The sequence below is a fragment of the Eublepharis macularius genome, chromosome 15 (assembly GCF_028583425.1).
Source record: "Eublepharis macularius isolate TG4126 chromosome 15, MPM_Emac_v1.0, whole genome shotgun sequence".
NCBI classification, from domain to species: domain Eukaryota; kingdom Metazoa; phylum Chordata; class Lepidosauria; order Squamata; family Eublepharidae; genus Eublepharis; species Eublepharis macularius.
This window is the reverse complement of record NC_072804.1, coordinates 51,674,184-51,698,235: the sequence shown is the minus strand read 5'-3', so window position 1 is coordinate 51,698,235 and position 24,052 is coordinate 51,674,184. Positions and strand designations below refer to the sequence as shown.

Genomic DNA, 24,052 nt, shown 5'->3' with positions numbered 1-24,052 from the left:
AAATACCTAGGTTCAGCACGTGTTCTCTTACCTCAAGGTTTGCCGGGATCTGTAGGCGTCCTGGAAGCTTAAAGTAGGCGTCCTGGAAGCTTAAAGATCTGTAGGGATCTTGGAAGCTTAAAGTCCTGGAAGCTTAAAGGATCTGTAAGCGTCCTGGAAGCTTAAAGGCGTCCTGGAAGCTTAAAGCTTAAAATACAGGCGCCTGTATTTCCCTTCCCCTTTTTGCTGCTCTGTAAATGCTAAACTTTAAGCTTCCAGGACTCCTACCCGGCAAACCTTGAGGTAAGAGAACACGTGCTGAACCTGGGTATTTCTTAACGTGTGTTTTGGCTCTGAATTGGCCCTATACCAGTGTGTGGCCCCTGGGGAGGTCTTTGCTCAGCTTCTCCAATACATTATCCTCAAAAATCTGGATGCCTTAGGGAAGCTCAAAGTCCCACTGAGAAATCTTGCTCATCACCGCTCCTTTGGGACCCTTTTGCATTTCAAACACCTGACCTTTCCTTTGCATTTCAAGACCCAGCAAAATACATAAAGATACATATGGAACCTCTTCCTAACAGCGCTGCTGTTATTCTTATCTAAACGCTTTTGCCGAAAAAGGACGCCACACGTATTCATTCCGCATTTTTTCCCTTTGGATGAAATTTCGACAGCAGTCTCATCGGGGCAGACTTACCGCAGGCCCGGGATAGGGGCTGACTTCACAGTTTTCCCGCCATGACATGTTGAGGCTACGGACAAACTCCAGGTAGAATGGGTGGCTGGTGTTAAACATAGAGAAGCCCAAGACGTTGGAGTGTTCATCTACAATCCCTTCCAGGTGCAGGATTGGGAAATCCTACCATGGGGCAAAGTGCAGGGAGAGAAGAAAAGCAACATGAGAAGAGGTGGAGAATACCCACAAACATGCAAGCAGAAAGTTAGCACTTCAGGGCAAAGGCTCCTAGCAGAGCCCTCTTGCTGTCAAGAAACGTTTTCCTTTCCTTTTTACATAGGGAAATACATAGGAGAGACCCTATTAAATTTTCATCCTGTCTTGCCTCTCCTGAGGAGTGCTGGACAGTCTGTGAGAAATTCTGCACACGTTGGATAATGCACTTCCAATCCTCTTTATAGATCATTTGGAATGGATTTTTTTGTGTGCGGAACAAAAAATCCACCTCAAACGATTGATAAAGTGCATCGAAAGTGCATTATCCAACGTGTGCGGAATCAGCCTGTGTGATCTTCCCCTTCCCAAGGCAGGCTAGGCTGATAGAGTGACTGGTCCAAAGCTACCCAGTGCACTGACGGATTTGAACCTGGGCTTCACTAATCCAGGACTCTAACCACTATGCATCTACACCTCTACTGGTCTGATTTCTGTCATTTGGAGCTCTTTAGGGTTCACTTTTCTCAAGAGTTCATATTTGCAACGTGGACTTACTACACGCCCTTTCAGTTTCCATCTGGGTAAGACCATTTGTGTTGCAACTGATATGCCGCTGATAGGAAAACAGGGCCTGCCAGATACAGATGCGAAACGGGCTGAGAGTAAAATTAACTTCTCCTCCCTGAGTCCCAGCCTTGCCAGTAGACTGGCAGCTTTCAAATAAGCCTGTAAAGTCTGCGTGTTATTCTTGCTTATATTAGGAATATTCCCATATATTAGGAATATAGAAAAGCCACACTTGTACTCTAATCATTTGTGAACTGTAATGAGCTCCTGCCCGGGGTTTCATACATACAGGGAATTCTAGATCCTGTTTCCTTCAGAAAGGGGGAAATTCTAACAGATGCCGTTTCCCCCCATTAAGGTGCTGCAGAGACGGCGAGAAATGCTAATGGCATTTTCCCTTCTGTTCTACTCCTAAAGGTACAGGAGCCTTTTCCATTGAAAAGTGCAGTAAAACACCAGATGGCACTTGCAACAGCACACACAGTTCTTCCCCTCACAATAGTTACTCTGGAATAGCAGCTACTACACTCTCTTGTTTCCATGTTTCCAGTCAGTGACTGGATCTAAAAGTCAGCCCCGAGGCCACAAAAAGGATTGCAGTACTTCAGACTGCAGAGACTGATCACATTTTTGAATGGTGCTCTATGGTAAAAAAGGAAAGAAAAGAAACAAAATCTCCCCACAAGCAGAAAACTAGCTCTATTAGGATTCATTTTCCCTGATGTGCTTGCTTTCTGCTTGCATGAATGGTGTTTTTTTTTAAAAGGGACACATTTGGTTCCCTAGTGAGCCACACTTTTCTCTAGAGCTGTAGTTGCTGTCTTAAGTCCCCCATCTGAAATGAGTTCGTTAAAGCCAATCTGGAAAGAGGCTATGAAAGGTACGTTTTGGGAGAAGAAAGGAGGCCCGAGGCACCAGCCAAGCAGGATATGAATGTGAGAAACGTCCAAAAGACATTTCACAGGCTGTGGTTAACAAACAGATCAATCTGGAAAACCTAAAGGCCACTGGTCCACGAGTGATCTTCTTCAGCTCGGCTTCCTTGAATTCTTTAAACAGAGGCGTTATTCATTGATCAAATTTGTATGGTGCCCTCCGAAAGAGCTCAGGGTAGCATAGATTGGATTTTGCTATTTGATCCTTCCAAAACCCCAGGCGCTGAGTGATTTATTCAGAGCCACCCATTGAGCTTCATGGTAGAGTTGGGATTTCTTGCCTGCCTTCACTGGTCTAAGAACAGCAATCTATCATCTACGCCACACTGGGTCTCAAGATCCCAGGCGCTGAACACGAGACCAAAGCTCTCTCACAGAGCTTGCACTCCCTAGGCCAGCTGGTACCTGTATTCCCAAAAGCCATTATGTTCCCTAGACACTGGGGGTGGGGGGCTTAGAAATAGAGTTTGATGCACAAAGTCCCCTTGCTCCAAATTGCTTCACAATGAAGAAGCACAGACACGATGTTACTTAGAAGCCTGTACGTTTACAATTTACAATTCCAAAGCAGAAAGAAGTAATGTTAAAAAACAGGTTAAGCCAAAATGGGTGGATTTTTGTGAACATTTTCACACATGCCCCCCCAAAGAGCAACTCCCTGTTTTGACATTTTTTTTTTTTAGAGGGGCTGGGTCAGGTACAACAGTGTTTACGTCACAACTCCTTGACCGACCCCTGTATACAGTGAGTCAATGCTTTCTCGCCCTTGCTCTCGATTGGCTTTATGCCATCACAACATCGCCAGGTCTGATTGGCTATACGGCAACGTGACGTCATCGTGTTTACTACCTGATCCCTGATTAGCTGGTGTTACTCCTGGAAGGACAGCTAGGGGACAAAAATGTATTGAAGGTAGGAGAATGGAGGGGGAGTGACAGCTGGGAACAGTAAAAAAAAATGCAAAAAATGCAATAAAAAAGTACAAAGGAAAGTTCGGGGGAATATTTTTCCCCTTGCCTCCAAGGTGTATGAAGGTGAATATTCAGTTCAGTGCTCTTTATAAATATGGAGTGATTAACAGCTGAAAACATTTTCTCTTTTCCTTTGGGATGAAGCAGAAGCGATCTGTTACTACACTTGATGAAAAATTGGTGGGGACCCCAGAGGAAAGATAAAATTGTAGGGAGGGGCAGAATGACAGGATAACAGTGGCCCATCTCTAGCACAGAAAATACCAGGGCTTTTTTTCAGGGGGAACGCGGGGGAACGGAGTTCCGGAACCTCTTGAAAATGGTCACATGGCCGGTGGCCCCGCCCCCTGATCTCCAGACAGAGGGGAGTTGAGATTGCCCTACGCACCACTGGAGCGGCGCGGAGGGCGATCTCAACTCCCCTCTGTCTGGAGATCAGGGGGCGGGGCCACCGGCCATGTGACCATTCTCTCTGAGGGCAACCCACTGAGTTCCGCCACCTCTTTTCCCAGAAAAAAAAAGCCCTGGAAATTACTATTGCTCTCCAGAATTACGGGGCCATTGGGGTCTATCCAGATGGAGCAGCCTTGATGGAGGTCTCTCGCTCTGGATTCACAGTGGCGTTTGAGGAAAGGAGGCGCAACCCTTCTTCGGTTGTGCTCAGCACAGCCAAGAGCTGGAACGGCTGTGCTGTTTTGTAAGGTAGCAGCCGACTCAGCCAGTGGCTTGAACTGAGCACGGCTGAGTTACGTTGGGAACATCTGGTGAGCCGTATGCCTCCGGCTGCGATTCCACCACGTCTGCTAAGGCAAAGAAGGGTCAGCCCCGGTCAATCCCTGAATGGGTGAACGAGTTAATTGGCATCGTTAGAGGCAGTGGCTCACAACCACCACTGGGTGGGGTAATTCCTTCTGAATCACAAAGGAACGGCATCCATCACGCTGCAGGGCTGGCCTCCCTGGAGCTCGACTCCTCGCTCCCAGGATCAGCTTGCAATTCTACAACATCCTGTTCTCGAGGACATGCATACAAGGATGTGGAATTGAACCCATCTGTACTAGTGGGTCCTGCATCAAGGAAAAAGCTAAAGGTAAAGGTAGTCCCCTGTGCAAGCACCAAGTCATTACTGACCCATGGGGGGACGTCGCATCACAACATTTTCTTGGCAGACTTTTTACGGGGTGGTTCGCCATTGCCTTCCCCAATCATCTATACTTTACCCTCAGGAAACTGGGGACTCATTTTACCGACCTCGGAAGGATGGAAGGCTGAGTCAACCTTGAGCCGGCTACCTGAACCCGGCTTCCACCAGGATCGAGCTGAGGTCGTGAGCAGAGCTTGGACTGCAGTACTGCAGCTTACCACTCTGTGCCCCGGGGCTCAAGGAAAGGTAATACTTAAAGAACAGCCAGGGTGTTTGTGCATATTCCGAGATGACGCTGTGCAACCTCAGAATTCAGTGCAGCGTTCCACACAATGAGATTCTTGGGTTCTGCTCTAGAAGCCTTGCCCTCATTTGCATAATTTATGCTGGTTGCAGAATCCAGAATCCAGCTTTGCTTAGCACAGAATTTGGGTACGGGATTTTGGACCCCACCCCCTTTGTAGCTCAGAGTATACCCAGACTGGCTATTTCCATCCTAAGAAGCCAGAGAAAGCCATCTTCACCTTAAGGTTGAAAGTATTCAGATTGTAGGAACCTGCTGACAGATTAGAGTCATCTATGCCTCTGGCCCAGTTTTGGCACCCTGAAGGCAAACCAACGTGATGTATTCTTTACCGCACACAAGGAGTACAAGAATGGTGCATAATAAAACAACGGAAACAACTAAGTATTGAAAAACAAAACACTTCACTCACTGAAACCATTTAAAATAGTACAACCCAATCTATTTGTCCCATCTTCTATGTGCATGAGTACCACAGTTGTGTAAGATCACATCATAGAAAAAAAAACCTTCCTCACTACCCCATACAAGGTCTTCTACAGGTGTCAACAGGATCTACTAACAATAACAACAACATACAATTTATAGACTGCCCTTCAGGACAACTTAATGCCACGCTCAGAGTGTTTTACAAAGTGTTATTATTATCCTCCCAACAATCAGCCTGTGAAGCGGGTGGGGCTGAGAGAGCTCTGAGAGAGCTGTGATTGACCCAAGGTCACCCAGCAGGCTTCAAGCAGAGGAGTGGAGAATCAAACCCGGCTCTCCAGATTAGAGTCCTGTGACTCCTAAACACTACACCAAACCGGCTCTTGGAACGGAAGGCCTGGGCAAAAATTTCTGCCAGATCTTTATTAACATTTACTAACAATGACTGAAAAACAGCCAGAAGCGATCTACACTGCTGTTGCAGCCTTATTTTGTTTATCAGAGATCTTTGCTGCTTGGTTGAATTGTTTTTCATATTTTGAAACCTGCCTTGACTCTCAGTGATGGGGTATAAATGAAGATGATATTATTACTAGTCTACTAATAATATTAATCATTATAATAAAGAGGAAGCAGCCCTGGTGCTGCCCGTTGCTCGTGGTTTCTGTTCAGTCTTCGATACTTTCTCCTTCAAAGGGAAAAAAAAACATCCTGACCCTTTGAAAAGGCTGCCCTGAACATCCCATCGCCGAGAGAGGCGCGAGGCACATCAGAAACGCAACAGACCCTCCGGCTGGATTTCTATGGCAGGGTCACCTTTCATCACTGCTGAAACAACTGCTGAACCAAATCCAACCTCTCTTTTTCTGCTGATGACGAGGAATCCATTTTCTGAAGCAAGTGCCAGGCCCCAGACCCAAGGAAGCACCCCGGAGGCCAAACACAGAGTTGCCACCAAAGAGAGCAACCTTGCATTTCGTGCCTCCTTTCCCCCCCATATGATGCAGCGCACAACGTTGCAAGTTTCAGGAGCTCCCGGGGGAAACCGGGCTTGCTGTTCTCAGTAAGAACACCTCTCTACTCTTACACACTGTTCGGAGAGAAGACTGTCTAAGAAACACATGCACAATGTCTCACTCACTGCGCTGGGCAGACAGAAGAAACCAGGGCCTTTTTCAGCTGGAACACAGCGGAACGGAGTTCTGGAACCTCTTGAAAATGGTCACATGGCTGGTGGCCCCGCCTCCTGATCTCCAGACAGAGGGGAATTAGATTGCCCTCCACGCCACAGCACAGAGGGCAATCTAAACCCCCCACTGTCTGGAGATCAGAGGGTGGGGACACCGGCCATGTGACCATTTTCGCCGAGGACGATTTAAACTTTAAAAAACTCCCCCCTTGTTCCAGCTGACCCAAAGTGGCATCATTGTGCAGTCCTGAGTTCCACCACCTCTTTTCCCAGAAAAAAAAGCCCTGGAGAGAAGAATATCTAAGAAACACATGTGCAATGTCTCACTCACAGGGCTGGGCAGACAGAAGAAACTATATAAAGAATGTGGGATGAAAGATTCTGCAGCCGACGAGTCAGGCTAGTACTGAGGTTGAAAAGGGTGGGAACAGGAAATCTCACGAACAGACACACAAAACTGCCTTATATCGAGTCAGACTTTTGGTCCTGTGCTGATCTCTGCTTCTAAGGATTTAGGGGAAGGGTCTTTCTTAGCCCTGCTACATGAAGAAACAAGGCATTGACGCTGGGACCTGCCTATGCAATTCTGCTGAGTGGATAGATAAGATATGCAGATATACACCACGGAACTAACCATTGTGGTCAGGATGTACTTGTAGAAGGCAGATGTCATCCCCAGCTCTGAGGCCTGGAAAAGAAAAATCAGAAGGAGAATCAGTTTCCTCGTGGGACATCCCTGCCCCAAGGGCCGCAGTCTCCTTCACCAGCTACCACAAATCAACATTCAGAAACACAGGCAAAACTGAAACGTTGGTAGAATTTAAAGCACTCTTCCTCTTCCTGGAAGAGAATCAACTTCCAGTGCCCTCAGTCATAGTCCAGTGATCTTTCAGATCTAGGCGACCCCAGGAACCAGCACTGGACTCACTGAGTCACAGTTGTGTGACATCACAGCCGTGTGACAGGGAGAGGGGGAGCCAGAGAGCTAAGCTACAAGAGACGAATTACATGAGGAGGAGCACGTGAAGGGAGTCGCAATGTTAGCCAGGAAGCTGAGTTTTAGAGGAGATCAGAAGACTTTGTCAATGTCCCCTCTCTACAGAGCCAGCAAAGCCAGAGCCCTAGAAGGGGAGGTGAAACTGACAGAGCCTTTGGGAGGCAAAGAGGAAATTAACAAACCCTCTGAGCAGAATCTCCCCAGCTCTGTAGAGAGGGGAAATTGACAAAGCCTTCCGGTCTCTTTTAAAACTCAGCTTTCCGGCTAACACTGCGACTCCCTTCATGTGCTCCTCCTCGTGTAATTTGTCTCTTGTAGCTTGGCTCAGAGTTACGGCTTCACCAGGGTCAAGGCCAAGACCACGGGCAGTAAACCAGGAAAAGGAATCACAGGCTGAGCATCAGAAAGCACACCTCAGTGCGGAACAAGGCAAGGGACAGAGTCCTGGTGGAATCCGCTCCAACACCAAATGCTACCCCATTCTTCTTGCTGCTGGTCATCTCAGCAAGCGAGCAAAGAGAGGCATAGGGGAGGGCACTTCTGCACACGCACAAATAACCGCAACAAAATAAACCCCAGGAGCTACAGAGGCTCAGGATTCAGCAAGTGCGGATCAGCGACCCACCTAAGAGTTCCAACCTGTGGTTTGAAGACCACCCAAGCAGTCCACAGCTGCTCCAAGAGTCCCCAGAAGCAGATCTCGGACTCCTCTAGTAAATGCCCACCCCTCACCTTCTTGAGGATGAGATAGGAGATGGAAGCATTGGCATCGATGATGATGGTGGAGATTTTGTCGTCTCGGATCTCCTTGAGCAAAGGCGTGGGATCGTTGGTGTCGTCCAGCATCCGGATTGAGAGTGTCTCCTTGGAGATGAGAAACTGACGCACCAACTCCTCCAATCGCAGCAGGCCTGGCGGTGGGGGAAAGGATGGGCAGTGACTCCTGCAACTCGTTCAAGGCATAGGCTGGCCCTACACTTTGCTTTCTGTGTCTGTGACTTGGCTCCAGAATATTTGGATCAGGGGATGGAAACCCTTGTAACTACCTCTCTCCCTTTTCTATCCTTTCGTCCATACAGGTCTCTTGATCTCCCCCCAACATAGCCTTTTGGGGTGGTCAAAGGAGATTCCCTCTTCCCTCTTTCACCTGGAGAAAAACTGGTTGGATCCAACCCGTAAAATTCACCACTTCCCATCATTTATTTTATTTATTTAGAACATTTTTATCCTGCCTCTCCAGGAACCTGCCCGTTGCTAAATACATCGCTTTTATTTAGCTACATACTGTAGATAAAAACACAAGCACAGCCAGCTGTCTTATCGGTTCATCTGTTTTCTATTCTGACTGGCAACTCCCCAGAGTCTCCAGCAGGGAAATAACAGTTACCTGAAATCCTCAAGAACCACTGGGCCTGAGCGTGCACGTTTAAAAATATTTTTTATGAATAAAATTTCACTGGCGATGCTGAGGATCAAACCTGGAACCTTTTGCGTGCAAAACAGTTGCTCTATTACTGAGTTCCTTGCGCAGGCGAGATAGGCTATGCCCTGTCCTTCCTGCCAAGCTTAGCGTTCCCCCTCCCCACATGCAGCCATTGAGGAGATGAGACAACATCTGGAGCAAAAATAAAAGTAGAACCCTGTGCTAAGATGCAGTCAAGACTTCGCTGGTGTGGCCCCAGCGTTCCGTTTTAAGCCACCGAGCAACAGCTAGGGCAGTTTCACCTGCAGGATGCCTAGAGGGGAAAAGAATCTCCAAGTATGTGCACGATTGTTCCTGCAATAACTGGGCAACGCAAAGCACAGCATTGAAGGGGTTTAGAAGGGTGTAGTGCTCTGTTTCGGGTTGCCTTGGAAGTCGCACAGCCAACTGCCAGGCCTCTGGGCATGAGATGAATCAGTTTCAAATCAAAGGGCAGCACATTCAGATCGACCATATTGCTGGCTTCATTTCTTTCCGTTTGTTTATTTTTTCAAAGAGCGCTATCTGGAAGAGAGGAGGGCACCTGGAAGACTGGCAAACCCTGGTCTCTGGGCCATTTTTTGAATAAAACACATCGCCAGTATAGCCAGACTTGGAGGCACACTTGCATGTGTAGGAAAGACAGCAAGGCGGTTTTCCACGAGGAGACAGGGGTTGATTCCCTGTGACTGCTGTGGTGTCTGATACAACAGAGCAGCAACGGGGCTTCCATATGACATGTTTCCCCGCTTCAGTCCCTTGGCAACAGCCATCCCCTTGTGGCAGCGGGAAGAAATGGCCAACACAAGGCTGGGAAATGGGCTGCCGTGAGAAATTTGAACTCTTCTACCCGCGCAACCGCCATCCAGTTTTGGTTACAACCTTTCCCAAAGTTTAGCAGCAAAGCAGGCTTGAGAAAGATTGGAGGAAACCAGGAGACACTCATGCACGCTCCATCATTCTGCAGAAACCCATTTCCGAACAGCATCAAATAATGTATGTGGCAGTGTCCCAACAGGGCAATCCAAAACGGAGTTAGACACCTCAATTTCAACCAACTTAGAAGGGTGGAATCTGTTGAGGGTGGCGCTTTGCGAGTTACACACTCCTGTCACATCTTTGTGAAACCCAGTGGGCACTCTCTGCTCTGCAGTCAGCGATGCCCTTCATCACCCCCCACCCCTTCCAAAGAGCTCAGCCTCTTTTCCTTACACTCAGCTTTGGCGCAGATGAGACTAGCGGAGGGATAGTTGAATGACTTGAGAATGCGGGACACGGCGAGGCTGACATCCTCATTACTGGGGTAAAGGCTGACGGAGGCAAAACGAAGATACTGCAGCTTAGGGGTCTCCTCGGGACCCACCTTAATATGGGGGATCTAGGGGAGGAAAAAAAGAGTTAGTCCGTCTTCTTACCCAGTGGCTGGCAGGGCAGCGTAGAGAGGAATTCTTGGAAATGCTGATATATTTTGCATATTTGTACAATATTTAAAGGTTGCATAATAATACATTCAGAGGATTGCAGAAACTATTTTTTCCCCTTTTGGGTCACAAACAAAGGAAGGAAAATTCAAAATCTAGGACAGTGGGAACTATAAAGTAGAAGTGGTAGGACAGAGATTTGTGTGTTTGTGTTTGTGTTTGTGTTTGTGTTTGTGTGTGTGACAGTCTGCAAGCTACAGTGAGCAAATAAGACATTTTTCGCTTCCTAAACTCTTTAAGCAGAACCTGCCTGGGTATTTTCAGACTTCCCGAACCTGCAGTAAAAAGGTGGTTCTGAGCTGCCATTTGATTTCCCCAGTGGAAGGTCAAGCACATTTTTGATGTGTGTGGTTCTGATTGCCGCATCACAGAAGAAATATCCATCAAGACAGACAAGGGACAGAAAAAGCCAACCAAAAATGATCACAGCATCAGAATACTGTTCCTATGGGGAAAGGTTAAGGAGTTCAAGGTTTTTTAATTTGGGGCAGGGGGGGAGATGACTTATAAGTGGGAGATGATACAGGTTTATAAAATTATTCATGGTATGAAGAAAGGAGAGAGAGTAAGAGGAGAGAGAGCAACTTTTCCTTCCTTTCTCAAAACACTGGAAGTTGTGGATACCATAGTCCAGAAAATATTTTTTCATCCAATGCCTAATTAACCTGTGGAACTCACTGGCAGAGGATGGTTGCTAGATTCAAACAGTGATTAAACAAACTTGTGGAGGATACATTCATCAGTTACTATTAGTCACTGAGACTAAATGGAACCTCTGCGCTCAGAAGCAGAGTACCTCTGGATAAGGTTCATCAGTGACTAGTAGTTCTGGTGGCTAAATGGAACTTCCATGTTCAGTGGCAGTATACCTCTGGATACCAATTGTGTGGCAAGACGACAAGAGGAAAAGTTTTGTATTTTGTAGGCCTACTGACACTATTTGCTTAGTACTGGATGCTGATTTATGTTCTTATCCAGTGGGACTCTTCTTTTAGCCTTAACTCAGCCTGTACCGCAAAGGGAAGGGGGAGAATTCATTTCTTTGGCATCTACTATAAGAGTGGAGTAAAAAGCCGCTTGGAATCAGGCAAAAAGCAGACCCTTGAGAAGGGCCCTTGTGGATAAGGAAGGCGTCCTCACCTCTTTCTCCCCGCAGATGTGGCTGACGATAGAAGCAGAGGCTGGGCTGGAAGCTGGGCCCAGAACCGAAACCACGCCCTTGGGTAAGATCTGACACACTGTGCAAAGATTAGAAAAGAATTTAGACAACAGGTGCACCCTTACCCCTGGCTTGCCTGTTCTCCCACCTGCATCCAAATGACGCAAGGAGTCATGAGTCCCTCGTGCAATGCACCTTTTCACTTTTTCTTAATCTCCCTACGATTAGCAGGCGAACACCCTCGTGTGCTTATTCTCAAAGCTAGGTCGCATCTCCTTTCTCCAGGTCTTACACAAAATTGTAAGTTGCGCTCTCCTGCTCTTCTCCTCCCAAACTCTCTCATGAAAAGAAAAGTTCTGTTTTATTTCTGAAACGTCATCGGTAGGTCGTGATGAGCTCACATAACAACAACAACAACAATATTCAGTTTATATACCACCCTTCAGGGCAATTTAACACCACTCAGAGCGGTTTACAAAGTGTGTTATTATTATCCTCATAACAATTACCCTGTGAGGTGGGTGGGGCTGAGAGAGCTCCAAGAGAGCTGTGACTGACCCAAGGTCACCCAGCTGGCTTCAAGCGGAGGAGTGGGGAATCAAATCCAGTTCTCCAGATAAGAGTCCTGCTGCTCTTAATCTCTACACCAAACTGGCTCTCAAAGTGGTCTCTCCTGGACTCCTGGGGCCCCGTAAAGCATACCTGTTTCCCTCCTACCCACTTCCTAGGGGTCATTTCGTAGAAAAAGAGCTGGAGGAACTCATTAGCATAATTCATTAGCATATGCCACCCCCCTTGACATCACCAGAAGTGTGTCATTAGCACAGCTGATTTGCATATGCCACACCCCCTGACATCATCTATCCTGGTTGTTTTGGACCCAATCCTGGCCATTCAGGGCCGAAATTGGGCCCAAAATGGCCAAAATGGGCTGAAAATGGCCAAAAAGGGGCCTAAAATGGTCAGGATCGGGCCACTGCTGAGCGGGAGAGTGATCCACCACCTGTCAGAGGCCTGATCCTGGCTGTTTTGGCCCCAATCCAGGATGAAACGGGCACAAAATGACCGAGTCAGGTGGGCGGGGCCACCTGACATGTGACGTCTTTGGGGAACTGCTGGAACTGTATTCCTGTGCATTCCCCCTTGAAATGAGCCCTGCCCCTTCCAATGCTTAGCTCTTTTGAGAGTCCAGCGGGCAGCGTTCCCTTCCGACAATGTAATCCTAAATAGAGTCACACCCGTCTCAACTCACTGACGCTCATGGACTTAAAAGGGTGCAACTTTAGGATCACACTGTAAGATTACTACACACAGGTCATTATCTGCTCCTTGTTTCTAATGTTAAGCTTGTCCACATTCAGTCCATCCTGGCTCATATGAACCCTCTTCTTCCTAGGGTTCATACTGCTACCATCTAAGACTTAACATCACCAACAGAGTGGGGGAGAGGGGATGAATGCAAGAGAAGTTTATACAAATTATCTATGGTGTGGAGAAAGCAGATAGAGATAATTTGGTCTGCCTGTTCTCAAAATGTTAGTACCGTCCTGAATCTGTCAGACAAAAATCTGCTTTGCAGCAACAACACGTGGAACTCACCGCCACAAGACGTGGGGATGGTCAACTGACTTTAAAAGGGTATTAGACAAATTTGGGGGGAAGGACCCGTCTATGGCTATTTGCTGTGCCAGCCACATGGAATCTCTATGTTTAGAGACAGTTTGGGTACCTTAGGAGGGCAAACAACACAAGGTTTTTGTCTTCATGTGAGCTTCTGGTGGACCTTTAATTTCCTCCTCTTGTCTTTAATTCCCTATTTCTTCTCCTCCCTATTTCTTCCCTTTCCCATTACTTAGGTCCCATTATTTCCCCCCCACTTACTTATGTTGCTCTCCCCCCCCCCCCACACACACACACAGACACACATCCCTGGATCCAGCTGAGTGAGTACGTGACAAATCCCTTGCAAATCCAGCGCCAAGGACAACCTTCCCATCCGCCCACGGGGTGGGCCCAGCTCCATTAAACCCCCCTCTGCCTTTCCTCCTTGCAGATGCCCTACTAAAATAAAATTAGCACTTGCTTCCAAAGAGTTCACACACATTAGGAGTCAGTGTAGCAGAGGAGCTGAGAGAACTGAGCTGTGTGAACCAGAAAGCCCGCCCCCTCCCCCCCCCACACTTGAAGCTCACCTGCGTCATGAATTCACTAGCTGGCTTCAGGCAACACCCCCCTCTCCTATTCTCCCAGCTGCAGGATCCCATGTGATCTGTGAACAGGGACCAACTAGGAAGTTTAAACGGCCCAAGAGTGAGCTGAGATTCAGCACCAAGAGGTCACTCAGCTCAGAGCCAAGCTACAAGTGATGCCTTACACAGGTTGGACACTTGTCAGCTTCCCTCAAGTTTTGATGGGAAATGTAGGCGTCCCAGTTTTACAGCTTGGCTCTCCATTACAGCTGCAAGACCAGGATGCCTACATTTCCCATCAAAACTTGAGGGAAGCTGACAAGTGTCCAACCTGTGTCAGGCATCACTTGTAGCTTGGCTCTTTGACTCAGGCAGCAGCGTCCGAACGGGCATCAGTTCACCAGTTGCCTCCCAGAGGAGGGACATCACAGCTGCTGCCAAAGGACCCATGCCAAGCAACTTCTGCAACAATGGTGAAGCAGCTGGGTTTTAGCTCTGCTTTCTGGGTAAGTTAAAATAGCCTGTCCACCCCTGTTTGTGAGTTATACTAATCTGCTTTACAGGGCAAGGAGGACAGATCTTTAAAAAGTGGCTAAATGTTCTCCTAACTGGCAAGGGTGGCTTGGCTGTGGCAGTTGCCTTTTGGCGCTCAAAACTACACTCCCCCTCCGCGTACTTGCGTAGGTCATTTTACTTTGGATGGGATGCGGACACACGCACAAACCACAACCTACTGGTGTCGGTGGTCTCGTACTGGCTGTCCCGCTGCAGTTCGAAGATCTCTACCTCCACACGGGCTTTGGCGGGCACCTCAATGATGCTGTTGATGTGTTCGCGTGCCAAGGCTAACGCCAGTCGCTCCCCCCGGCCGCACACTGTCTGGTCGTCCAAGATTGCGGCTGGGCACAGAATGGGGAGGGGGACAAAACGTCAACCATAATTTATTAATTGAAGACAACCTTCCCTTGTGAACCTTGCTAATTCCTTGGCGAACAATCCTTTCCCATCTGTTTGTGAGCACCAAGCGGTCCATCTTGCCATACTCCACAGACCCTGCTCTTGAACATCCTTAATTGGTTTGACCCTAAATTTTCAGCTGCCCCCTTCATGATCCTTGAAAACTCCCTGACCCTTGCAACGTGGCCCTACTCCGTATTTGTCTGCAACTGTGATTAACAGCCGCTGGAACCTATTGTGGCACCCATCAAACGAAAAAACAAAGCTACCCAATCCTTTCTAGGAAGCATACCGTGCCAGGAAACACTCCTTATTCCAAAACATTCCTGTCCTAGAGAATCAAGATCACTAGCTCCGTAGGGAGTTTCGACAGCAGGTTACGCATGATGCCAGAACTCCTGCAACGATGGAGGACAGGTCTATCAACAGCTATTAGACCTGATCGCTAAGAGAAGCCTCCTTGCAAAAGGGGCAGAATAGATGCAGAAGACATCACCTATGTGCCTTCCTTGAGAGCCACCAGAGGTAAGGAGATGCAAGTGGGTGCCCTGCAAAATTCAGGAAGGGAGCATAAATCGGCCACCTATTTACATCACCTTAAACAGGGCTTTTTTTCAGCAGAAATGCAGTGGAACGGAGTTCCGGAACCTCTTGAAAATGGTCTCCCCTCTGTCTGGAGATCAGGGGGAGGGGCCACCAACCATGTGACCATTTTCTTCGAGGACAAACCCCCCCCCCCCGAGTTCCACCACCTCTTTTTCTAGAAAAAAAAGCCCTGACCTTAAAGGCTATGCGGCCACTGTTGACAATGCAACTTCCAAGGCTTTCCTTAGGACGGTCCCTTTAATGAACATCACCCCTTTTACGTGATATGCTTTTTATGTGGTTGTTGTGTACTGGGCTGAGTTGGCCTAGCAAGGCCTCTAAAGTAGTTACTGTATTGATTGTAATGCACTATACTGTGTTGAGCTTAATGTTCAGTCAAGGCTCCCAATGCCTGCATTCTCATTGGTCCATAATCCCTGCAATATCACTGGTTACTTTCTCAAGGCAGCAGCCAATCGGTCCTCTATAATAAAGGCCAATCAGTGGCCTGCCTACTTCATACATTGTATATAGTTTATGCAAATGATGGTATTATAAAGTATGTGTTCTCATTGGCTATCAGTTATTCTTGGGGTGGAGCTGCTGTATATATATTGAGGGCTTCTGTTCAGTCTGGCTGTCTGTGTTCCTGCTGAATAAAGAGCTGTTAAACTACATGGTGTCTGAACCCACTATTTAACAGTGGTAGACTTAAAAGTAAAGATTTAAGCATTATAAAGCCCAGCTCTGAAATGTCACCTGTGGTGGCACAGACATTTAATGTCTTGGAGATGGGGAGGCCAGGCCCATGAGTTTTCAGTGCATTTCTAACAGCAGAGGCCAGCAGACTATTATTAAAGAGCCGAAAAATGCCAGATTTCAGAAAAAAAGATCAACAGAGACCCGGCACAAGAAAGTACATTTTTACAACTTAAAACATACAAGATAATGTGACTGACAACTGACATACTGATTAATAACCCATGTTTTTGTAACCCAAATATTGATTCTTGCGAGTCCTTTTATTAAGTGGCACAAATGAATGTTCACCATATGACATTAAAGCACAGGCGCACCCTTTGCAATTGTTTAAGCACACTGGCATAAATTGTGCATGGTTCACACTTGGATTACTAGCAAAGAGTTCAGTAGCACCTTTAAGACTAATCAGCTTTATTGTTGGTTATTCTTTATCAGGGCTTTTTTTCTGGGAAAAGAGGTGGTGGAACTCAGTGGGTTGCCAGCACAGGGGGCAACTCCTGGTGGAAGGTGGTGCCCCTAGTACCACATGTGCACGTGCAAAGTGTGCGCAAGCTTCTGGGACCGCAAAATGATGTCACTTTGGGTCAGCTGGAACAAGGGGGGAAGTTTTTTAAAGTTTAAATCACCCTCAGTGAAAATGGTCACATGGCCGGTGGCCCCGCCCCCTGATCTCCAGACAGAGGGGAGTTTAGATCTAAACTCCCCTCCATCTAGAGATCAGGAGGCAGGGCCACTGGCCATGTGACTATTTTCAAGAGGTGCCGGAACTCCGTTCCACCGCATTCCGGCTGAAAAAAAGCCCTGGTCTTTATTGTTGGTTAGATGCATCTGACGAAGAGAGCAGTGGCTCTCGAAAGCTTGTGCTACAATAAAGTTGGTTAGTCTTAAAGGTGCTACTGGACTCTTTGCTGTTTTGCTGTTTTGCAGACTAACACGGCTAACTCCTCTGGATCTATGACTTGGATTACTGGCTACCTTTATATTTTCTTTTCTGTAAAGAATCTCTAAGACCTGCAGCCCCAGAGCTGCCTGCCATTCCTTTCACATGCAGGTTATTCCAGCCTTCCACTTAATCCTTCAATATACCATACCTTAAAATTTTTTATTTTAATTTTTAAAAACATTTGGTTACATACTGAGCCACATTTGTCTTAGGTTGCAAACCTCTGACCTAGATTTTTCTCTTCAATGCCTCCTAAGCATCTTCCTTTCCTTCCCTCCTAGCTCCTTTGATCCAATGATCAGTGGATAAGGAGTCTTTATTTCTTTAAGAAAAAATACGGTGGAGAGAGACTTGGCCACCTCCTTAGCACCATACGCCTGCCTTCACTACTGCAGGATTGCCAACTGAACAGAAAATAACATCCTGGCCTGCTCCTGTGCTTTTTTTAAAAAAGCATCACCTTGGTCAGCAGAAATCAAGCAGAGAAACATTTCATGGCATTTAGGGCCAAGCTACACATGATGAATGACACTTGAACGGCAAGTGGATTGAGTGGAGGGCAAGTGAACAGGGAGAAATACACTTGCTGTTCAAGTGTCATTCGTCATGTGTAGCTTGGCCCTTAGATAAGCCTGATAACTTGCTGAAGTCTTCTGCTAAAAAACCTGGTCAATAGAGTTGGCAGCTCTACGCAGCCATCAGTCAAAACTCTTTTTGGAAACTGCAGAGGATGCTATGGTGCAAGTCGAGGTGGCATGGGGAAGGAGGTTCATCGGATGCCTCTCCCTTCAGGCAGCCAGAAGACAAAGGCCGGCCCTGCCTGCAGCAGCCACGGTGCTTGCTTCTCTGATCTCAGCGTCTTTCACAGGCACCAGAAAAGACCACAAAAGGCAGTGAAGCAGTCTTTCCAGCAGCGGAGGAAAGATTTAATAATTTCCACCGCAGCTTTGGAAGACTTAAAGGTACAAGGTAGCCCACGTGATTGAGTCTGCTCACACCTCCGTGGAATTGGCTTTCAAGGACCCCATCCCCTTTCAACAGCCAGGGCTGCTGGCAGCCACTAATGGCCCCTAGCGGAGGATTCCCTCTGGGATCCTGTTCCATACCTCCCCACCACTATATCAAAAGGGCACACACCGGATGCTGGAACAGAAATTGCACGCTGCTGCTATTCAGCAGCAGCACCTTGCCTAGTTCTGTGGGGCCCTGTAGAGATCCAGGCCCCTAGAATTTTGTACCCTTAGCCCCCCCCCCATCTTGCCAGCCTGTCAACAGCAATCCTTTTTAAGCACTTTTCATGACCCTACGAAAATCACATTCTGCTCCCCACCAACCTGTGCGCTGATTTATTCCCCCCTCCTCCAGCTGTCTGGATGGGAGGATAACAAATGGAGCTGCCAAGTAGACCAGGCCCAGCCACTCAGAGGCCATCCATCAACTCCAGGTTCATCCTGACCCCCGTTTCTTGGCCCCTCGCTCCCCCCCTAGCTCTGCCACCTTGACTGAGCAGCCTCAATGGCTCAGCCCCCCGACACAGTTCTTCTTACCCATGCGCAGAGAAGACAGCACCTCTAAGCTCTCGTGGGCGTAGCCGAGAATCAGCAACAGCAGCAGCGCGGGCAAAGCCGGCATCTTCTACCCCTCCTCATGGAGAAAGTTCGGCCGTGGCCTCCGCGCTGCCACCTGTGGGCGGGATACAGAAATGCCCCACGTGAGATAGGCTTCCGGCATGCAGAACGGAGGCTACAGAGTTCAGTAGAGTTTCTTCACACAGGGATGCGATAGCAACAACAGAACAGAACCATTCCGGGTGCAAAAAGAGTTCCCCACGGCCTGATTATCCAGAGCGCCTAGTCTCCTATTCTGCAAGATTTTGCCAGCTCGAGTGGCCAGAGATTTGCCCAGAGATGACCTCTATACCGGTGATACTGAGACATGCCAAATGCCGCTCTTCTGACTACCTTTCCCCAATGTGTGGAATTTCAGGAATGTGGGAATGGCAAGGTCCCAGGAGAGTTGGGTCTCCTGCTACAGTTGAAGACTTCTGGCAATTCCGTTCCCTGCCAGCACTTCAAAGGCTAATGGGGGCAAATGGGGAGGGGGCACCATTATGCCAGCGCACAATGTCGCTTATGGCAAAATACCAGACGTGATGTTACATCAGGGCAACGCTCTAGGATTCATCCCAAACTCTATGGTTTAACCATAGCATTTTGGGCAGATCCTAGACCATCGGCCTGAACCTCATGTCATCACTTCTGATTTTTTGCCAGAAGCAATGTTGTGCACCAGAACACCTTTCCCAGCTCTAGCAAGTCTTGTGCCCAGTCAAGGCTTGTAGTTGGCAGTTGGTTCGCTGAGGTTCAGGCCTCCTGCACTAGTAAATGTGGCTCTTTCGGTTGATGGTAATTATAAACCTGGCTCTCTACAAGCCATGGACCGAGTACCACTGGTCTACACACTCAGGTGCAGTGAAGGTTGCAAGCACCAGCCTTCCTGCCCCATTCCTCCCCCTCAGGACTTTTTTTCTGGGAAAAGAGGTGGTGGAACTCAGTGGGTTGCCCTCGGAGAAAATGGTCACGTGGCTGGTGGCCCCGCCCCCTGATCTCCAGACAGAGGGGAGTTTAGATTGCAGCGCGGAGGGCAATCTCCCCTCTGTCTAGAGATCTGTCTGGAGATCAGGGGAAACTCCCCTCTGTCTGGAGATCAGGGGGCGGGGCCACCAGCCATGTGACCATTTTCAAGAGGTTCCGGAACTCCGTTCCACCACGTTCCTGCGGGAAAAAAGCCCTGCTCCCCCTAATCTTCTACCCCTGCCTGCTGGCAAGATTCTTTTTGCACCAGCACAGGTCAAGGGAGAAGGAAGGGGGAGGGGAAGCAAACACTCAGTGGTGGGATGTCAGTTCTCTTCCCCACAAAGTGCACCACAGGTGTCTCACCTGATGCCCTACAAAGCCTGAAGCCAGTCTGGGATTGCACATACCTTCCAAGTAGGCATCTTCTCCCAGTCTGGCCCCAGGCATTCAATCCTTCTTCCACCACCACCTCATTAGCACAGTTTGGGCTCTCCAATGTAACCGTCGGCTACCCCCATCCAACTTCTTGCACAGCACAAGTCCCCCCCCCCCCAGTGAGCCCACTGTTACTTCCATGGATACCTCGTTTCCTGTCTCCCCACACAAAATGCAGCTCGGTTCCCCCTACTGACCTTCCTGCCACGCTGTGTCCCATTCCGACCCTCCTGCCCTTCCCCTTGGCCAGTCTTTTGCCCATCGCAGCTCGTCATTTGTCACCCCCGTAACTTAGAGGACAGAAGGCCCTGCCAGTTTGCTCTCTGCAGCACAGTGCCCCCTTGTGACGGCTACGCCCAGGCTGCGGGCATCCTTCCAACGGCTGGTGCTGCAGAAGAACTGAGAAGCCCCCCCTCTCTATACTTGATGCCTGTCCTCCTTTGCATTGAGTCAGCAACATTCTCCCGTCCTTATGCCGCGTTCACCTTGAGCATTAATATTTATTTTCATTCAGCCTCAACAGACAACCGGCGCAGCTGAGGTTTACCAAAGAGGGAACCATATTATACTCTCCTGCCCCTCACTGAGGGGAGGTGGGGGCGTCATCTGTGAATCTGGAAGGGGGAGGAAAAACTTCAAAGCTGGCAAGGAGGGTTTACACCAGAGCCACACTGTAAAGAGGGAAAAGATTCCTGTGGGTAAAACAAGCAAAACAGTGGCTAGTTTCTAAAAAAAGGCCCGATTGGGTTAAGAGATTCTGAATCCCAATTTCTGGAGGGTCAAATAGGAGAGCTGTGGCCTTAATTCTCTGCTTTTAGTCTCCCCAGCAGCACCTGACTACGCGTCCTGGAAAGAACAGCTCTTCTTTTGCTCTTACGGGGAGCACAAGGGCTCTGTCTCCATCATACTGGAACCATGTAGGGTTGCCAGCCTCCAGGTAGTGGCTGAAGATCTCCCGGAATTACAACCGGTCTCCAGGCCACAGAGATCAGTTCACCTGGAGAAAATGGCTACTTTGGGGGGTGGACTCTATGGGATTATGCCATGCCAAGGTCCTTTCTCTCCCCAAACCCCATTTTCTCCAGGTTTCTCCAGGTTTCACCCCCCAAATCTCCAGGAAATCCCAACTTGGAGCTGGCAACCCTAGAACCATGTGTATCTACGTTGTAACACTGCGACAGAAAAAGCAGAATTTCCTGTGAAATTCTCCCCTCTAGGTGACCCTTAAAAGTACTGGAGCCTCTGGAGAAAATCCACTGGTTAAAAAAGGTGGTATTTTCACACCTGGATCCAAAGGTCCACATGACACAGGCACCATGCACCAGAGCTTCAAGCTGGAGGCAGGAAAATGCACCCATGAAAAATCTGTTTCCCAAAGCAAAGCGCTTCTCTTTGCATCTTGGTAAAGCTGGCCCTGACTGGGAAGTTCAGATTTCAGACCTGGGCATCGCACTAGCCCTTTACGCTGTCAGAGAAACGATACCTAGATATCTTGGATCATTCGCCCAAATTAATCAGAGCTTAATTTTAAGAAAAAGCTTCTTCCATCAGCCTCACAACAAACTTTTAACTAGGACCTCCTGACTGCAGAACTTTTTTACTTCCTCTTACACATGCAAGCTGGCCGTATAGAAGCGTGCCTCTGAACATACACAGAGGGCCTCTTCTTGACAAGTGAGAAGCCATAACCAGCCCCCCATATCAAAGACTGCAAAGCACTCCCAGAACTCGGTAGAGATGTTCCCGTTCCCAAAAGACGGCGGAGGGGTGCTCTGCAGGCATCTTTGTGGGGAAGCACAGAGACCGGGTTAGGTTAACGAGGAGAATCTGCTCTTGTATACCACGTGGCAACTGTTGCTGAGCAACAGGAAGCTGCTAACAAGGATGCCGCCGTTGCTAGGCAAAGCCATCTGCAGCTCCGCTACCCTCCCTAACCTGGCTGCCCCTTTCTCAGTTCCAAACAGAGGAGATTTCTAAAGATGGAAAACAGGAAACACAGGTTGCAGCCCAGGAGTGCTTTTTACTATTACACAAACTGGATGTTCCCTTTCCAAGCCCACACAAGTAAATTCTGCTCTTAAGGTCAATCCAGGCAAGCGGCGGAGAATTCCATGTATGGAGCCCCCTCAGGAGTTCCCCTCTTTTCTTTTAAACATGCGGCATGCTGGACCCTGATCCAGATTGGAACTGAGGTGAAGGAAGGGGGGGGAGCAGGTTTGAACCTCACACACACACACAGCGCGCACACACCACTGCCCTGACCTGACATGACCCCACATGGTCAGACCAGAACCAACGGGTTGAAATTAAATCAAAAGAGTTTTCAGCTAAACATTAGGAAGAACTTCCTGACATAGCAGTCCCTCAGTGGGACAGGCTTCCTCGGGAGGTGGTGGGCTCTCCTTCTTTGGAAGTTTTTAAGCAAAGGAGCGATAGGCATCTGACAGCAATGCTGATTCTGTGAACCTGGGCAGATCATGAGGGGGAGGGCAGGAAGGGTTATATCAATACTGAGCTCTCGTGGCCTCTTCTTAGTCTTCCAGGGTAATGCCAATCACCACTTTTGGGTCAGGAAGCAATTTTTCCCAGGCCACTTCAGCTAGGGATCCTGACAGTGTTTTGCCATCTTCTGGGCATGGAGCAGGGGTCACTGGGTGTGGGGAGGTGGTAGGGTTGCCAGTCTCCAGGTGGTGGCTGGAGATCTCCCGGAATTACAACTGGTCTTCAGGCCATAGAGATGAGTTCCCCTGGAGAAATTGGCTGCTTTGGAGCTTGGACTCTATGTTGTTATACCCTGTAGAGGTTCCTCCCCTTCCCAAACCCCACCCTCTCTAGGCTCCACCCCCAAAATCTCCAGACATTTCCCAACCTTGAGCTGGCAGTCCTAGAGGGTAGGGTAGTTGTGAATTTCCTGCATTGTCCAGGGGGTTGGACTAGATGACCCTGGAGGTACCATCCAACCCTATGATTCTGATTCTATGATTTATCCTGCTAGAGCAAAATACAAGATGCATATCAAGAGCTATATGTTTGTCTTATGGGGACAAATTGCAAATAGTGACCACGGGACTTACTGCAAGATTGGGGCAGGGGGTGGATTTGTTGGGGGTGGACAAGAGGGGATTCTACGTGCAACAAATGCACATTTGTTTCTAACAGGTCACACACAGGCCGTATGCATTCTCTGATGGCGTAAAGAGAAAACAAAGTCTCTTGCTAGTATTGTGGACCCAACCAGCTCTACTGTAGCTGCATCCATTTCCTAACTGAGGCCATTTCCAAGTCTGTCTTTTACAGTAATATTATCTCATAAAGAAAACTAACTCCGAGTCTGTACAGAGAATTTTCCCTCCCTGCAGAGTAACTGCAGCAATATCCCACACCGTTGGGATTAAAGGGAAGGGGCAAGGCGCGTAGGCCCTTGCAATTATATTTAAAAGGCATTAAAAACCCTTCCTGGTTCTCTTGACAATATCCTAGGAATACAGTAATATGTAGAACATCTAAAGCTTCTAGTTAGGGTTGCCAGCTGGCCTGGAGAAAAATGTCTTTTTAATAGAGGATTAGTGTGTAGATATGGACAGGAGAAGCTTTTCATGGCATGGAGGTAAATAACAACCCATTACGCCCCTATTAAAGTAAACGAGACATTTTTTTTCTCCCGGCCTGTTGGCCACCCTATTTATAGTTCATATTGGTACTCCTTTCACACTACCCGACCTCCGTCCCAGATACCATCTACTCACTTTCAAGTTACAAGGGCCTCGTATTGCATCGGGAGCGACTCTTCCCGACAGATTGAATTCTTGGATTCTGTTCTCTGGAATTGCTTAACAGAATATTTAATGCCAAGTGCCCCCTCATTGAATTTCATGAATGCCGTTCACATTCTCGGCACATTTGAAGAAATATTTGCATCCAAGTTCAAACTGCAACAGACACCCTCCTCTCCCTCTCGACTCTGGGAGATGAGGAGACGCAAGTCTAGGCAGGGAAACTGGTCTACAAAGAACAGCCGACAGGGCCTCAGGGCAGCCACAACACAAATCTCCTCATAGGCATTGCACTTGGCATATCTGCTAGCTCCGATCTG

At 48.2% G+C, this 24,052-nt stretch overlaps 1 protein-coding gene across 1 annotated transcript in view; it reads right to left on the bottom strand.

Annotated features, from left to right (window-relative positions):
• The window catches only part of GRIK5 (glutamate ionotropic receptor kainate type subunit 5), a 45,546-nt gene extending 26,966 nt beyond the window's left edge, over positions 1-18,580 (bottom strand). The window contains exons 1-7 of the mRNA XM_054998941.1: positions 18,496-18,580; positions 14,436-14,600; positions 11,494-11,591; positions 10,085-10,250; positions 8,143-8,321; positions 7,048-7,101; positions 680-841 (exon numbers count right to left, since the gene is read on the bottom strand). Of these exons, the coding sequence (XP_054854916.1) occupies positions 680-841; positions 7,048-7,101; positions 8,143-8,321; positions 10,085-10,250; positions 11,494-11,591; positions 14,436-14,600; positions 18,496-18,580 (909 nt within the window). The remainder of the gene's footprint in view (positions 1-679; positions 842-7,047; positions 7,102-8,142; positions 8,322-10,084; positions 10,251-11,493; positions 11,592-14,435; positions 14,601-18,495) is intronic.
• Between the last annotated feature and the right edge of the window lie 5,472 nt (positions 18,581-24,052).